This window comes from Anguilla rostrata, chromosome 6 (assembly GCF_018555375.3).
Source record: "Anguilla rostrata isolate EN2019 chromosome 6, ASM1855537v3, whole genome shotgun sequence".
In the NCBI taxonomy this organism is placed as follows: Eukaryota; Metazoa; Chordata; class Actinopteri; order Anguilliformes; family Anguillidae; genus Anguilla; species Anguilla rostrata.
In genome coordinates, this window is record NC_057938.1 from 38,965,085 (window position 1) to 38,982,467 (window position 17,383).

General features: G+C 38.9%; 1 protein-coding gene across 1 annotated transcript; it reads left to right on the forward strand.

Moving 5' to 3' along the window:
* Window positions 1-18: 18 nt before the first annotated feature.
* On the forward strand, window positions 19-16,192 carry knl1 (kinetochore scaffold 1). The gene is made up of 26 exons (XM_064339529.1): window positions 19-315; window positions 601-662; window positions 1,151-1,199; window positions 1,369-1,428; window positions 1,529-1,614; window positions 1,807-1,862; window positions 3,762-3,783; window positions 4,263-4,303; window positions 5,020-5,072; window positions 6,358-10,725; window positions 10,810-10,960; window positions 11,062-11,123; window positions 11,226-11,324; window positions 11,470-11,585; window positions 11,905-11,995; window positions 12,135-12,251; window positions 12,344-12,431; window positions 12,673-12,756; window positions 12,991-13,030; window positions 13,174-13,278; window positions 13,944-14,044; window positions 14,334-14,402; window positions 14,492-14,601; window positions 14,932-15,053; window positions 15,494-15,619; window positions 15,891-16,192. Exons 2-26 carry the CDS (start codon window positions 637-639, stop codon window positions 15,985-15,987), a joined length of 6,339 nt encoding a protein of 2,112 aa, XP_064195599.1. The 5' UTR covers window positions 19-315; window positions 601-636; the 3' UTR covers window positions 15,988-16,192.
* The last annotated feature ends 1,191 nt before the right edge of the window (window positions 16,193-17,383 follow it).

Sequence of the window (17,383 nt, forward strand, 5' to 3'; positions counted from 1 at the left end):
CATTTGATAACGTATTGAGTTTTAAAGCGTATAGACATGGCGTGTTTTGCAATAGCTTTTTGGACAATGTTTTTCATTTACATCGGGAATTCTCTATAACACATCAGGGATAATATTGTTCATAATATTATTCCTGCAACACAACAGGAAGTATTGTCGTTTAGACTAGGAAATTGCGCATGCCCACAGTGAGCGCGGTTAAATTCAAAAACAGTAACTTGGGGACGAACTTACTAGCTAGTGCATAATGGAAACTCAGTTGTAAGATTAAAATGAACGAGGGCTTCAGTATAACAAACTCCTATTAATTATACGGTATGTTGCATTATATAAATATCGATATCATGAATGAATGTCTCTGTTCGTTGTTTTCAGTGAGTTCGTTGTTGGCCTTCTAACGTTTCTTGTTAATTTGCCCGTTGATTATCGTTTAGTTAGCACTTGCTAGTTCGCTAGCGAGATAAAAGTTAAACTCACCAAACAGCTGCCGATGAATGTGTTTTCTTAACCTTTAATTATTTTTATTTTCATCTAAACAAATATTTGGTACGTACTATGTCCAGATAAATAATCAAGTGACGCCCGGTTTTGTTTTCCCAGGGCATTTCGTGACGTTAGCTTCTACTGCAAGCGACTATGGAGAATCCCGAGTCAAAATCTGAGTGAGTTTCTGCTTAGCGCTAAAGTTACCTGACCTAATTAATTTGCTAGTTCGATTCCATTTGGTAGATGATCTACAAGCAAGCTAATCTAGTATACATGGCTAGGTTTGTTAACTGTATAACCGCAACGTCAGTGCTTTGGTACCTGAATTTGACAGACAAGCTAGTATTCAGCTATCTAGCTTTGATTAATAGTACAGTGCGAACTAGATGGTTAGCTAACGTTACGCTACATCGTACATGAGATGGCTTAATGTTGTTAGTTCTAAGATTTCATTTTTTAATCAAAGGAAGATTCATTTTTATCTCTCCTTATAACCAACTGTGGTGTGTCGAAGTAAACTAGCGTGACTTACTGTAGGTAGACAATGTGATGACACCTGTCTTAACTGTAGCTGGCTATCTGCTATGTAAGGTCCAATATTTTAACGTTGGTGGCACTGTTCGCATTACGGTATTGTACACTAACAATCCTTAATTGTTTGTAGAATGGACGAGCTGAAACAACCCACAAAGACTAAGAGGAGAATTTCATCGGTGAGGAGTTGTTTTGGTTGTTTCCCTCATATTTAGAATTGCAATTACCGCAGTCCACCCTAGCCAATGTAATGGTTGATTATTTTTCAGTATACTGTTTATAAATATATTGTTTTACGTCTTTCATGTACTGTGCTTCAATATCCCTGGGTAAACACATTTTATGAAGATCTTGAAGGCACCTCGGACTCCCCTGAAATCTATTGCTACAGACAATGAAGACTGTCAGGTACTGTATCTTGCTAGTGTTGGATGACACAACTGACAGTTCATAAAAAGCATAGGACCACAACCAGTCTTATTTCTTCCATGTGGTTGTACTCATTTAGGAGGAAACAGCCAAACCAACTGAAAAGAAGAGGAACTCTAGGAGAGTCAGCTTTGCTTCAACAAACGATATTCATGTGTTCGTAAAGTAAGTAATCTGTGTACATTAGATATTTTAAAAATCATATCAAAATTATAGAGTAGTAAAATGTATGGAAAAAAGATTCAAATGTCTTCTCTACCAAACATGAATACTTCAAGTGTCCATTGACTGAAATAAAATCATTTAAAAATTATTGACGATCTTATGTAACACAATCTAATTGCTTTCCATTTTCAGAGATTTTAAAAATGGTTCTTCTTTTGAGAATCTGTTGCAAGACCTTTCTGGAACAGGTGAGTTGTCCACCAGTTTTGTTCAGACTGTACACTCTTTGGTTCAATTTGTGGAGCTAGAGAGAAGCCTTTCAATAAGTCTTTTTCTGTGTATGTATCCTTGATTGAAGAAAACATGTTTTAACCTGTATGTTTTAATGTTGATAATGTAGATAATTTAGCAAAACAGATTAACAAGTTCGATATCCATGCTCACAGTTCATAAACCTAATTTACACTGCATGAATAGCAGCAGCAGGCTACACAAATCCTGGACATATGAGCATTTACACATTCAGTGGTGTGTCGTTCATGAACGAATCATTCTTTTTGAACAAATCTTTTTTGTGAACTAAAATGAACTGATTCACCTCAATGTTCAGATATGTTTCTTATGTTCAGCTCCCAGTGAGATGTGAACTTGCCATTCACATTCACTGAAGCTTCAGCTACTCCTCTTTAACAGTTTTCATCATTAAGCTCTGAAAAGAACCATAACAGCCACCACTAATAGCATTGTTATATTGCTGTAGGTGTGCCTCTAATTTCCTTCTTACCAGTGAAGAACAGCAGATATTTGAAAGAGAAGCTAAAAGACAGGCTTTTTTGCTTCTTATTGTCCTGGCTGACTGTAAACAGAACTCAATCCTTTGCGGGAAAAAGCTGACTTGTATAAACATGTACTCATTTTGTGTGTGCGTGGGGTAATTTTGAATGTATACAATGGAAATGCTGATCAAAGGATGTACTGGAGAAATTAAGAGCCAGCAGTTTGTGAGCTGGAAATGTATGAGTCTGAATTGTAAACTTAAAATAAGATAATGTACACCCAGTTAAAACAGGATGTACACCCAGTTAAAAAAGCATGTGATGTTTTCGAGGGGTGGTTTATCTCTTCAGATTAAATGGTCTTTCTTTATGATGGATAAACGTATTTGACTAAATCAGTCTTTGATCGTTTAAATTATTTCACATGAATAAAGAGTGCTATCATGTGAAAAAATCCAATGGAAAGGATGTGTTAACCCTCTGCAATTGTTAGACATTGCAAGCACTAAGTGAGCTGTATCAGTAGTTGCCGAACCATGTGTGGCTATGTGAGCACATTCTATTGACTGTATGTAATATAGGGCATATTGACCAATAACACCAAATACTGACCCATTTTACTTTAATTTTTTAAAGAATAATCCTAGAATGCAGCAATATGTTGGTCAATTATGTCTGCTGTAAGGGCGACTTTTACAGATGTCTGCACTACAAAAACACTTGCAAGATGTTTTGGAAGGGATTGATCATTTTCAAAGAACATGAGAGCTAATGTACGGTTTCAAATGAAGTCATACTTGTCTTTATTAAATAAAGGGTGGAGGGTATTTTTCCAGTCTAAGAGCAATGGCAGGCAACCAATCCTAGCAGTTACCATTAAATATACTTTAATTTGGACAATGTGAACTCATCCGCATGTGGTCTTTCCCTAGTTTGCAAATTGGAGGGAGCAGAACCTCCTGCCAAGTTGGTGGCAACACACTCCTGTGAATAGTATAATCGTACATTTCCATTAATGAGTCTATCAATAATTTTAGGAATTAGGCCTACCTGTAAAATTCTACCATAAGGCCATCCAATCCTGGGCTTTTCTGATTAGAAGCTCAGTATGTTTGCCTTGTTTATTGGTTGACCAAGCCTCTGGTGACTTGGGCAATGTCAGTGACCTCTGAGAAGAATTGCTGTTCTGTGTGCACCATTCTAGCTTTCTGAGGTATATGTCAGTTAATTCTTGTGTTACAGCTACCTGCAGTGTAATTTCTGATTGATTAACCTTTTCATTTAAATCCAAAAGCTGCAATGTTCTTTTTAAAAATAAAAAAAATCTGTTGATTATTTCAGTAAAGCATGTACATTTTCTTGCTTTAATAGGAGAAGAAACACTGGATAATATGTAAGTGGGAATGTTCATTCCATATATGCCCTTGAATGTACCCGATTGTAGAGAAATGTCTTGTTCTTTTTGTAGACTAATGTCAGTGCTTTAAATGTATTTTCCTGGGATACAATGTACTTGCCTTCACTTTTAAAGTGGTAGTTCACCCTGTTTGGTTTTTAAAAATATTATTTCAGTTTCAGTGTATGATTTTAGTTGGCCAGATGTTTTCAATGTATGTGCAATGTAGAATATCAGCAATGTGGTATTTACTTTGTGGTCAAAAGAAAATTGGCCCTACGGACTTTTAGCACTTACATATTCGTACACATGTTCAAGATTTTATCGAGCAATTTTCTTCTCTTTGCTGCACAAATGACTCTTCATTTATGAAAGAAGAAATGTCCATACAGAGATAAACCATTTGTCTCTAGCTTTATATCTTCTGCATATTCTGCTGTGTATATTTGACTTCTTTTTTGTTTCCTCGTCACCAGAGGCATCCACACTGTCAGAGATGGAGGACCGCAAATTATTGGTAAAGCGATTCATATTTACAGATTTACACATTCATTACTATGTTTGTTTCACAAAGAAGTATAATTTCAGCAACACATTTATGGAATACATATATTAATTAAAAGTCACAAAAGTTTTAAGATCAGACTTTGACCGATGAATGAAAATGGAACATATAAAGTATCCCCATTGTTTAGTTGTAGCTAGTTAATACTCAAGAAAAAATGTTTTTGGGTAAAACAGGAATTAAGAATGACTTGACATATGGTAGGTAGTGTTATTTAAAATATTTGTATGCCTCCGCGACGGCACAGCCGTGGCCAGAAGCATTATGTTTTCGGATTGTCTGTCCATCCGTCTGTCCTGATTATCGTGAACGTGATATCTCAGGAACGCCTTGAGGGAATTTCTTCAAATTTGGCCCAAATGTCCACTTAGACTCAAGGATGAACTGATTAGATTTTGGTGGTCAAAGGTCAAGGTCAGTGTGACCTCACAAAACACGTTTTTGACTTGGTTGGCGGAGGCATACAGCCGCGAGGCTGTATTTCTAGTTAGTTTATTGGTTTTTGCTTTTTACTCTCGTCTGTCTGGAACACCATCTGCTTTTAACAGAATCATTATTGTAAGAGGAGAGGTAATATGTTTCAAAAATTATGCAACATTGACTCTGATATCTCAATTAAAACAGAATAAATAATTAAATAAATAAAATATTTTTAACATATTTTTCAGGCATGGAGACCTTGCTGAATGCCCCCCTGCATGCTTCACAGCACCAAAATAAGGTGAGGTATACATAATTCAAAGGATGTTGTTGAGGTGTAGTGAAGTTTATTGTAGGGAGAGCATAACTGATTTAGCCTTCACAAACAGGCTAAAGGCCATATTTACTAAGGATCTCTGAGGATTTTATAGATGCTAACGAGACAAATAGCCTTTTCCATATTCACTTCGGTGCCGTACCAGAGGTTTGCGCTGGTAAAATGAGAGAAATGCAGCATCCCTAAAATATGCGTTTTGGTTAATATATGTGTACTTTTAGGGTGTTCTGAGGGGATAATGGAAATTTATGCATATGACTTGCTACAGCTGATTTATTATGGCTGGTAGCAAAGGTATTTGTTTTTTAATATCTGCAAAAAGCGGGTGTTAACTTTTTTGGAGCATGGCCATTCATAAGAGGAGACATCGTCACCGTGTTAGAGTAGGAGAGAGTCGCCATACATGTAACAGTTTTCAGATTTTGCTCATAGAAAATATTTAGCCTTGCAGTATGAAATTTTACTTCAAACAGCTTGACATGTTGTAGTCATTAGCTGTTTCAATTACATTCAGGACTTATTTGAGTCGGATACAACTTAAACCAAGTTGCACGCATAGCTAGTCGGTGTGATTGTATCAGAGGTGCCGAATAATGTGCATACGTAGGTTTTTTTGGGCACATACTAATGTTAATACTAATGACGCACAAGCAACTTTGTAACTTACTGTGAAGTGGGTTGTGGTAACATCCAAATGAAGGAAGCTGCCTTTGTATGTAACACCCTGGTATGCTTTGACAAAGCAAATAGTCGACCATATGGTCCAATCTGATGTGTACTTATTATAAATGCCTATGACCTGGTTGCAGTTTCTTTTCTGTTAATCACTTGGAGCATCCAAAAGATGAGGCTATGTCAACACAACACAATATTTGGTGGTATTTTATTTTTAACAGTTTAAGACTTAATCAAAAATGTTTTTTTTTTTTTTTTTTTTTAATTTACCATTCAACATTTGTGCTTGCGACTGAGAATTCACTAATTGTCAAGTAGTTCACATCCCCAATTGAAAACATGCGGTGATGCAGAATTTTGTGGCACTGACAGTTATTTTCGCCATACTTAGTAAATATGGCCCTAATTGTTTTTATTGACTGGGTAAATTTTAAACAATATTTGCCACAGACCTTTGATTGTTATTGAATGTTGGATACAAAGCAAATTTAAGAAGACATTTTATTTCACTGCCGTTACAAGAATTTGGCTCACAATGTTTTTGATTTATATTCTTGTTTTTCCTTTCAATTAGGAAAACATCTTTGGCTATGGAGCACAGAATGATTTTTGTGATAAAACAGTGGTGTTCTCTGAAGAAGATACTGCCTTCATGGATATGACCCACTCTCACACAATTATTATTGATAATAAAGAAGATGGGACTGATGCAGCTATGTCTAGCTGTGGAAACATTGACTTTACTTCTGCTGTGGGGGGAGCCAAGACTACTGGCTTTGACGATTCAAGGAAGGAAGGCACAGTCTTTGAGAGTTGTTCAACATCAGGGAAAGGTCCAATCAAAGAATCTGAGTTGGAGGACTTTCTTGCAAGTCTGACTCAGTCAAGTGGCTCTGGAAGATCATCAAGCAACATCAAATCTACAAGTTCAGCAACTCCTTTTACGAGAGTTCCATCCCCTGCCCCTAAAGTAGATGCAAAAAATTTTCTTGCTAAGCTCCGTGCTCATAGATCAGTAGTTGATCAAGAAAACCAAGTTCCAGTTGCAACAAGGAAGTCTGCACACCAAGATGAGTCCTCACAGCAGCAAAGTCATTGGCTTAGTGAGAGAACCATGATATTGGAACAGGAAAACATGGACTTGACAAAAACCCATACAGCTATAATAGGTGATGATGGACTGTTTAAACGCAAATCATTTGCACTATCTGGGGAGCAAGAGGATATGGAAATGACAAGAAGCCAAACTGTGGTTATCGACTCAAGAACTTGCCATATGGTGAATTCATCAAACGGCAAAGCAAGGGGTTTATCTATGTTGGCTCCAAACAAAACTGTCATGTTTTCAGAAGCAGACCATGACATGGATATGACGGGTCCTTTTACAGGGTGCATTGAGGAAACCCAGAACCCTTCCACCAAAAGGGATGAAAGGGTTAGATGGTTATTTCCAGCAACAAATACTATTTCTCACTTGAGTCAAACTGATAGAATGGAAAACACACATACCCAGATTGATCCCAATGTTATTAATTGCTTGTGGCCAGCTTCATCTGATCCTGAGGATATGGAGATGACGAGGAGCCAGACTGTGGTTATTGATTCCAAAAATTGTCAGGTAACTCCCTCACTTGGCAAACGAAGGAGTGTGTCCTGCATGTCGGCTCAAAACAAAACGGTCATGTTTTCAGAAGCGGATCGTGACATGGAGATGACTGATGCTTTTACAGGGCACTTTGAGGTAAACAAGTACTCTTCCACCCAAAAAGATGAAAGGAGTATCTGCTTTTTTCCTGCAACAAAGACCATTTCTCATGCAGGTCAAACGGACTTTATTGAAAGGACAAGTCGTCAGATGGATGCTAATGACTATAATAACAGTCTGTGGCCCACTACACTGTCCAATCCAGAGGATATGGAGATGACGAGGAGCCAGACTGTGGTTATTGATTCCAAAAATTGTCCGATAACCCCCTCACTTGGCAAACGAAGGAGTGTGTCCTGCATGTCAGCCCCGAACAAAACTGTCATGTTTTCAGAAGTGGATCATGACATGGAGATGACTGATGCTTTTACAGGGGTCTTTGAGATAAACAAGTACTCTTCCTCCCAAAAAGATGAAACAAGTCTCTGGTCATTTCCTGCAACAAATACCATTTCAGGTCAGAAGGACTTTTCTAAAAGGACAAGTAGCCGTATGGATGCTAATGTCTGCGATAAGAGTTTATGGTCAGCTACACTGTCAAATCCGGATGATATGGAGATGACAAGAAGCCAAACTGTGGTTATTGATTCCAAAAATTTTCCAATGAAAACTGCCTCTCTCAGCAAAGTGAGAAATGCATCCTGCGTGTCAGCTCCAAACAAAACCATTGTGTTTTCAGAAGAAGACCATAGCATGGAGATGACTGATGTTTTTCCAGGACATATTGAAGAAAACCGGAACGCTTCCACTAAAAGGAATGAAACAACAAGCAGGTTATTCCCAACCACAAATGCTATTGATCACACAGGTGATGCCGATGACATGGATATGACAAGAAGTCAAACTGTAGTGATTGATTCCAAAAACTGTCCAGTAAATCCCTCATTTGGCAAAGTGAGAAGTGTATCCTACCTTTCTGTCCCAAACAAAACCATTATGTTTTCAAAAGTGGATGATGACATGGAGATGACCGGCGCATTTACAGGGCATATTGAAGAAAACCAGAACCCTTCCACCGACAGACATGAAACATTTGTAGCTGGAAATAACCAGCTAATCACTGTTGCTCACACAGGTCAACCTGATGGTATGGAAAGGACAGGTAACCAAAGAGATGTTAATGTTTTTCATGGCAGTTTACCCTGCCCTCAATCATCAAATTCTGATGATATGGATATGACAAGGAGCCAAACTGTAGTAATTGATTCCAAAAATTTCCCAGTAAATCCCTCTTTAGGTAAAGTAAGAAGATTATCTTGCCTGTCACCTCCAAACAAAACAACTGTGTTTTCTGAAGTGGGCCATGACATGGAGATGACTGATGTCTTTACAGGGAACATTGTGGAAAACACCCGCGTTCGAACTGGTGGGAATAAAATGCTGGATAGATTATCCACTACAAAAAAAAACTATGAATGCAGTGGGGTGTGGGATTCCGCATCTGATCCTAATGACATGGAAATGACCAGAAGCCGGACTGTTGTTATTGACTCCAAATATTGTGGAACAGCAAAGGCCTCACTCAGCAATATGAGAAAAAGCTTGTCCTGTATATTGCCTTCCTCTAAACCTCTCATGTTTCCTAGAGGTGGGGTGCAGGTTCCCAAAGCGCTTATAGGACTTGACATGGATTGTAAGAAATTACTCACAAGTGGATGTGGCACAGCAGCCAAGTTGTCCCCTACAACAATCAAAGTCACAGCTTTGGATGAGTCTGAAGCTACGGGAAGAGCACATAGTCAAATAGCTGCTTGTGAACCTGATTATATTGAAATCAGACGCAAGAATGTTTCTGAGTCCAAATATGAGGTAAAGCAATATCCTTTGCCTGTTACTGAAAAGAGTAATGTGTATTGTGGATCAGATTTCAATATAAAACAAATTTCATCTGAAGAAGACAATGGCATTGAAATGATCAAAACCCCTGCTGGACATTCTGTGAAAAGCAGCCATACAGATGGTGATGAGGCAGAAATGACATTCCCCTCTGATAAAGCTAAATCCACAGAAATAAGTATTCAGCCGGCTTCTTCTGGTAGTGGTTCTACTTCGGAAGCTGCATCATCTGAAGGCGTGGAGAATGAAAAGAACCAGAGTGTTTGTATCATCAGCAGAAACACGGAGATGGTAAATTCCTCCACTTGCATAATGAGAAAAGGTCCCCTGCCAGACTCAAGCAAAACCCAATTGTTTTCTGAAACTGACGACATGGCAGCTGATGAAAATACACCCGCCTCTGCTGATGAAGTGGAAAGGCAGGTTTGCTCATCGCCCACAACCAATTCTGTTCCTTCCCCATGTCTACCTAATTGTCAAACTGTGGCTGAAGAAAATACAGGGCAATGTGACCAGATTGCCTTTGAAGGCACAACCCTCATGTCTGCTGATTTAACAAGTCTTGATGAAATCAGCTGTAATGCTCCTCTTGTGAATTATACTGTGATTAGCGATGAAGAGATGTCCCACACAGCCAACTCCGAGAACGTATTTACCACTGATTCCTCTGGAATAGGCCATGATGGAAAAGAAACTGAAAAACGACCTAAGTCTCGGCGGATGACCTTGGCAGATTTTCAGTCAAAACTTCAGAACATTGGCCTTATGATAAATGAACAGTCTGATCTCGAGAGAGGTTGTCACACAGTCCCCATACCTCGGTTGACAACCCCTTCATCACCTGAGGCTAGAGAAGCAACTTGCGTACAAAAAGTACACTCTGGCATTGATGACTACAGTAGCGGTGCAAACTTATGCATGAAGCCAGATCATTCAAAATTGGACAGACAAACCAACAGGACAGAAACTTTTAAACTTTTGAACATCAAGCCTTGGACAACCCAGCTGTTTGTTGGTGGTGTTCTGCCAAAGCTGCCCCGGAGGAGCATGCCACTCAACCTGAATCGAGAGGACCCCACAGGGCACAGTGACATCAGAATGTTGCCAAGTAAAAGCAAAGTTGGTGTTACAGAGAAGGATGGAGACCATGGTGAGGTTAAGAATATCATTGAAGAAACGCTGCCCGAGATCAGCAGTGAGGAGGATCTGTCTGAAACAGTTGAAGGCAACATCCTCCGAGACCGTGACCAGGAGGCAAGTGTGAGTCAGGCTCTTGTAGATGCTGAACCAATTCAGAATGTCACACAAGGCCAGAAGAGACCTTTCCCTGTGGACGGTCATGAATGTGACATGCCAGAGGAAAGGAAAATGAGAAGCCTTACCATTTCCAACCAAAATCTAGTAAGTGTTGTCTTGCCAATTTTTTTCCCTTAAGTGAAACAAACTAGCCTAGTCTGAAAATTATTTTATGTTCTCTCATTGCAGGAACCGTCCACAAATGTTGTTCAGTGGGACAGCAATGTTGTGGATATTGTACGAGAGAACCCCCCTAGCTTCCTGACAAAGACTCTGGACAGCACCAACTTCAGCAGCGGTACACCAAACCAGAGATGTGAGGGGACCTTTGAGATGAGCAGTAAGGATCTGAAGCAGTGTATCATATTGATATTCCATTGAATGTATGTAGTCGTCGTACCAATGTTGAGCCCTATCTTAAGTAATCATTTTATGTTCTAGGTCACAGAACCAGTCAGTATGACATCCAATTTGATGACCCACATGAAATAAACTTTCAACAGGTAATTTATTGAACATGGCAAGTAATTTTTCTGGTTTCTATGCGGTTTATTTTCAATAATGTTGAACGTTTTCATTAACCTTAGCCCTCAACACAATTTCAGAAACTGGAAGATGGTAGCATTACCATGAGGGAGTTCCTGAAGCTTTTTGGCATCGACTTTAACATCCACAGACCTCGACAGAGCGTTCTCCCAGAAAATGTAATGCTTGCACTACTTTTCCCTACTATGCCACTAATTACAAGCTAAAATCAAACACATCAGAGTTTCAGAAATGCAGTTTTTTCATTTTGTCATGGCTTTCAGTCTAATTTTTACATCCTCATTGTGCTTGTCCAAATTTCAGTTTGAGACCAATTCAGCGCCTAACTCAGCAGCAGTCCTGTTGGAGAAGCACATTAATCGCCCCAAACAAAGGGTTTATGAAGAGGACTGTCAAGAGCTTACAGAGATGGTGGAGAAGTATGATTACTTGTATATTTCAGTGAGATTATGAGCTTAATATTCTTGGGGAAGCACATGTGTTAAACCATGACTTGCAATAAAAGTAGTATGATCTTTCTGCGCTGTACTGTTTTCTGCATCACAGAGCCTGGTTTTGAAATTATTGACACCAAAAGCAACATGGGACATTGCATTGTTCACTTTATACTGTTGGGTAGTTGCTAGAATATTTTATTTTGTAAGTTGTAAAATAAAAGTGGCTAACTAATCTTATTCATTTATAAATATTGGTGTTTCATGAGAGGGAAGTTTGGTTGGTGTCTTTTTCACCTTGCAGATTGAAAACACGGATGCGAGACCAAGATAAATCTCTTAAAACCACTAATGAAGCACTTTGGGAAGAGGCAAAAACCTACTCCGAAGAGCAGGTACTTCACTTGCAATGAGCTATGTTATGTCCTGCCCTAGACCTTTTTAGACTTTCATAATTTTGTGCAACTGATTAATGGTACTGTGTTACTGGACATCAAGCAGTCCTCTGCCTTTCATTTCTTTTTTTAACTTCAGTTACAGAGCTTTGGGACCAAGCTGAAAGAAAGAAAGGTGTACTTCCGAAAGCAAAGCAAATCTCTCTCCCATGAATTGAAAATTGGCTTGTACTCCAAACTAGTGCACACAACCCAGGTAAGAACCTCAGAGACAGTCGATCAGTCTGGGCGTTTCAACCGAAAGCTTTTAATCATTACATTAACCTGTCCCATTTTGACCCTTCAAAGGTTGCACAACAGAACTTGACAGAGAAGATTGAGGACATGGATGAGTTGCTGAAACATCTTGATGAATGCTTGAATGACTTGCAAGCTGGTATGTTCACTTAACAGCGTGTCTGCCTGCCTTGATTTCTTGATATAATACACAAGGAGTTTCAAGCTGGCTTCAGCTTTTTAGTTTACGTATAGTATGGTTTTGTTGGTTGTCTGCTATAACCTATGCTAAGGAACCATTCCAATGAAGGTTTCATTGATTATTCTGTTTGAAAGAAGGTGGTTGTCTGCCTCTATGGTTGAAGAATGGCTGTTTTTTTATTTACTCTATTGTTTCATAGACCTGTCCTCAATGGATTGTGCTGGGGTAGAAGAGTACAGTGCCAACTCTGAAACTAAACTCACCCTAGAACTCAAACAACAAGGTGAATTTCAGTTAAAACTGCGATTTTAAATCTATGAAATCTTTATTTTGTTTCATTTTGAGTTGTGTTGGATCTGTGTTAAGTAAATGTCAGTTGTGCAATTATGCAAGTGACTTATTTTCTATTTTTGTATCTTTTTGTTATCCTAATTGAGACTTATAAGTAAAATGATAGCAGCAATATATTCTGAGCTAAGTACTTTTAGCCTGAAAGTTGAATTATTTGCCTTTACAGAGCTGGAGTCTCTCAACATGGCTCTTGCTGACAATGAGAGGTAAGATGCAATCATTTCAGCTGTATTAATCCCTTGCAGCTGGCTGTCTTGGCCTTGGGATATTTATCTGGAAATGTATTTGCTGGCCCCAGTCATTCTTGGGGAAATTGTTAGATACAGTTGTAAGTCATCTCTTTCTCCAGGCGGGTGTGTGAACTGGAGCTGGAGAAAAACAGCACAGCGGGCAAAGTGAGAAAGCTGCAGGACGAAACTGTGGAGCTCGAAAAGCAGATCACTGTTCTGGATAGGTCAGTACCGCCCTTTACGTTATTATTTAAATAACTTGTGTTTTCCCTTCATTTCACATAAGGCCTACAGGACGTGAACTGTCGTCTGAAATGATGGCAAGCGTAAGTTTGTTGAGGTAGCACAACAGCTGAAACGATGTGTGCTGTTGGACAGCCTATTTCCTAGGATTGTTTATTTTTGTAACATGAGTGTGCTACAGAATTTGTGTTGGATAATTAGCTATCTAGAATTCTAGCAAGCTAAATATCCCTAGTCATTGAATTTTGCTCCCTATGGTTGCTACCTGTATAGATGTGTCATTAACACCTGTTTGTCACCTTCTGTTCTTTTCCTGGGATTGGGTAAAGCATGAGAGAGCTATAGCACTTGACTGGGTAGCAAGTTAATATCCAAAAAATCTCAGTTGAATTTCCTTTCTCTTAAAATTGTCAGATTGAAATACTGCACATTTTCCTCAACCAGGCTGAAATTCCTCATAGATTTGTGTATCACTTGTATCGTGTAAAAAAAAAATAAAATAAAAAATTAATCTACTGGAAATGCATGGCTCATAAAATGATTTATTTTGTGTTGAGAGAGTTTCTGTTTTTATATACTAGTATATGCATTTTCATAATAACTTCTAAAAAGTTTCCATGTCAGCATGTCTGTGTGTTCCCGTTAGACTGACTGAGTGGAGGCTGTCTGAAAAGACTGACGACAGGGCAGTCTTCACATTCCTGTATGACTCCATGGGCCTGGAGGTGCTGTTTGAAAAACCTGCTGGTAAATGGGGGGAGGGGGGGGCTTTTTGCATCACTGTTATTTGTTACGAATACTTTAAATCATCTAAATTGCTAAGCATAAATTACTCTTCTCATGGGGATTTTTTGCTTATATAAAACCAGCCACTGTGACTATGAAATAACAGCCATTTGCTCCTGATTTGCTGTTACAATACTAGAAGCCAAGGTAGTATTTTTGAACCATTGTTAAGGTTGTTTAATACATACATTTGTGAGGTTTTGTGAACCCAAATCACAGTAAACCTGTTTGCCATTTCACCTTTTAACAGATAAAACCATGACTGGTGAAGAGACTGAGCAGAACGTTGCAGATATTACATTTCAGCTGGAGCTGGATGGTGAGGAGAACCAGGTGTTAAGATTTCTCAGTTTAAGGAATGCGAATTGATGTTGCTCGAGTGCTTGTTTTTTCTTCTTCTTCTCCTAGAGGAAAATTCGCACTGTTACGCCCGTCTGGTCCACAGCCTCCTTGGCCAGTTCATACAGAACGAGAGCAGCTGGGCCCAGAGGTACCCGACAAGTCGACACATCCCAGCGGTAAGTGGTCAGCCAGGCCTTGCCCCTAGGCATGATCCAGTTCTGATTCTGTGGCACTGGCACAGATGAATCCTGACTGGAAACTGTGAACTTGTGTGCTGGGGCTAGGCAGAAGGTGTCTCACATGCTCAGTTGGTGCACACTGGGCATATCTTATTACGCAAGGCAGAAGGTCGGTATGGATGTAGTCCATGTTGTCACCACCAGACGCACGAGGCTTGCTTAACAGTCGGTACTCGGGGGTCACCGTTCATCAAGGACCAATGGAATGCTATTTTGTTGGGGTTGCGGGTGGCTTGTCATGCTGTTTTCCTGGCCTTCCGTTTACAGCTCCTCCATGATGTGGCCCTGGTGGTGAGCCGCTGTCGCCTCCTTGGGGAGGAGATCCACCGTCTACAGAAGTGGGGCTCTCTCAGGTTGGACATCCTGGAAATCGGCTGTGTGAACTCTCAGTGAGTCCGTCTTGTCCTGCCCCACTACGCCGGTCCCAAAACTACAGGAGTCTTTATCTGCTGTAGTATCTTTAACGGACAACCCTTCCACACCATTTTACTGACCATTAGCTACGATTCAAATAAAATGAATGAATGAAAGATGATTTGGAATACTTTTTATTCAATATATGTACAAAGGTTAGATTTCAATAGTAACTCGTATGGAAATGAATCTTGAAAACTAGGATTGACTAGATGTAAGGCCCTATGACTTGGTATATGCTTTTCAATTACTTCGTTATTTTCTTGTTTTAAGGTCAACTGATTCAAACTTTTGTGCTGTCCATTTATTTACATTGTTTTTTCAGAGAACAACTCTATTTTTGCCTGTGGACCTTTCTGGCTTATTTTAATTTGTAATGTTGAACTGAACTCTTATCTGTCCTTTTGTATTTCAGAGTGAGAATTCTGTTCTCTAGCCTTAAAGCTTGTGCCAAGTTTGAGCTGACACTGGCTGTTACACCAGCCTATCCCTTCACTGGACTCCAGTTGATAAACTTCCAAAACTATATTGGAAATACAAGGTAAGCAACGTACAGCTTACTCTTGTCTTTTATACAGCCCTTCCTTTTTTGACAGAACAGGGGGACTATGCATAAAAAGTGCTGTGATTTCTACATGGAACCAAAGTGTATACAAATACCCTTTAAAAAATGTTTTAAAACACATACAATTTTAATTTTAATCATGTATTTAATATTGTCATGAAGAATGTGGATGTGATAAATGACATACTGTAAACTGTATTAAGAAGCTCAACCTATGTTCTTTTATTTTCCTCATCTTCCATCTCAGGATCGACCAAGTGGAGGAAATCATAGCTGCAGAAACACTTGCAAAAAACTACTTGACGAGGATAGTGAAGAGGATCCATAATGTTTTGTTGTGCTGAGATGAGCTTTCTGTGTTTAGCCGTCCATTCTAATGTAATGTTTAAAGAAATTTTGTCATCTATGTGTGGAGATTTTTCTCTTCAAATAATTGTTTGCTTATTCTATATTGTTAATATTAATTCAATAGCATGCTTAATTAGATCTTGACTTTCTAGATATGTACATTTTCTATGATCATTTAATAATAAAACACAAAGAACAACATTTTTTTCTTTTCTAATTGTGTGGAATGAGTTCAAAGTTAGATTGTTGTGCTCTGTCAGTAATATATATTGTCTTCAGGGGGATGGAGCATATCTACTATGAAAAAGAGAAGTACTGTGCTCATTGCCAAAATGAGCATGTAATCAGTTTTAAGGGGATTGTTCTCTATCTGGGGATTTTTGATAATCTTTCAATTTTCATGTATGATTTTGTTTGGCCTATACAGTTTTTGTGTGCAATGCAGGATATTTTTGATGCTTGCGATCATTTTTGATGACCAGTCAGCCTTGCAATGCAGGTATCGGAGCATTGGGGGTTGTGGTCTATAATGAAATGTTTATTCAAATACAACATATATAATCAGTTAAAATCACAACTGAGCGGCTGTGCATATTGATCCCTACATGTCTGTACATTACGTTATATTAATTTAGCATATGCATTTATCCAGATTTACGAATGGAAGACAGCATTTTGCTTGCATTAGACTTATGTGAGCAACAATGCCAGACCTGGTTAATGACATTCCTAGATTGCTGATTAGTACAACATCAATGACGCACTAAATATATAGTTTTTTGCCAACATGGAACCATAATGTAGTTCAGATTAAATTAGCTTTTATCCATCATATTTAAAGAAAAATAGTGGTAGGTGCTGGAAGTGGGAAGGGAACAAAGGTGTAGACTGAAGAGGTGGATCTTTGGTCTGCTGTGGTAAATGTCCAGTGGTTCTGCTGTCTTGGCCTCTGTGTAGTTCATTAGTGGGACAAGAAACCACAAAGGGAGGGGCTATCCAGAAGTTCCCAGATTGTAGAGTGAAGAGGTCTTGTCAGTATATTTAAGTTTTTAAAGATCACACACATTGTAGAACTGTTATTTTTGCTGTACAATTATTGGCTAATACCAAGGCTTTAAACTTGATGTGAGGTGTAGGTAAAGTGAGTGAATTCCGGAGGGGTGTGGCGAGACATTTGGGAAGGCTGTAGTCGTAGAAGGTTGTAGGCTCCGTTATGGATTCGCTCCTGTAATTTTGGTAGGCAAGGCTGGTAGCCCAATATGAAGAGAATTTAAATAATTCACACATACAAGAACAAGGGCCTGGACGAGGAGCTGAGCACAGTATAATGAAACCATGCAATTATATTTAAGATCGTGGGATGTTATTGATCCTTATGTTGCCGACTACTCA

What these genes read in the sequence shown, in the direction of transcription:
- knl1 (XM_064339529.1), top strand. Translation starts at nt 637, where the DNA reads ATGGAGAATCCCGAGTCAAAATCTGA. An exon ending in CTTACAGAGATGGTGGAGAA is followed by an intron (nt 11,586 to 11,904) that starts GTATGATTACTT and finishes TTCACCTTGCAG; the next exon opens with ATTGAAAACACGGATGCGAG. An exon ending in CAGATCACTGTTCTGGATAG is followed by an intron (nt 13,279 to 13,943) that starts GTCAGTACCGCC and finishes TGTTCCCGTTAG; the next exon opens with ACTGACTGAGTGGAGGCTGT.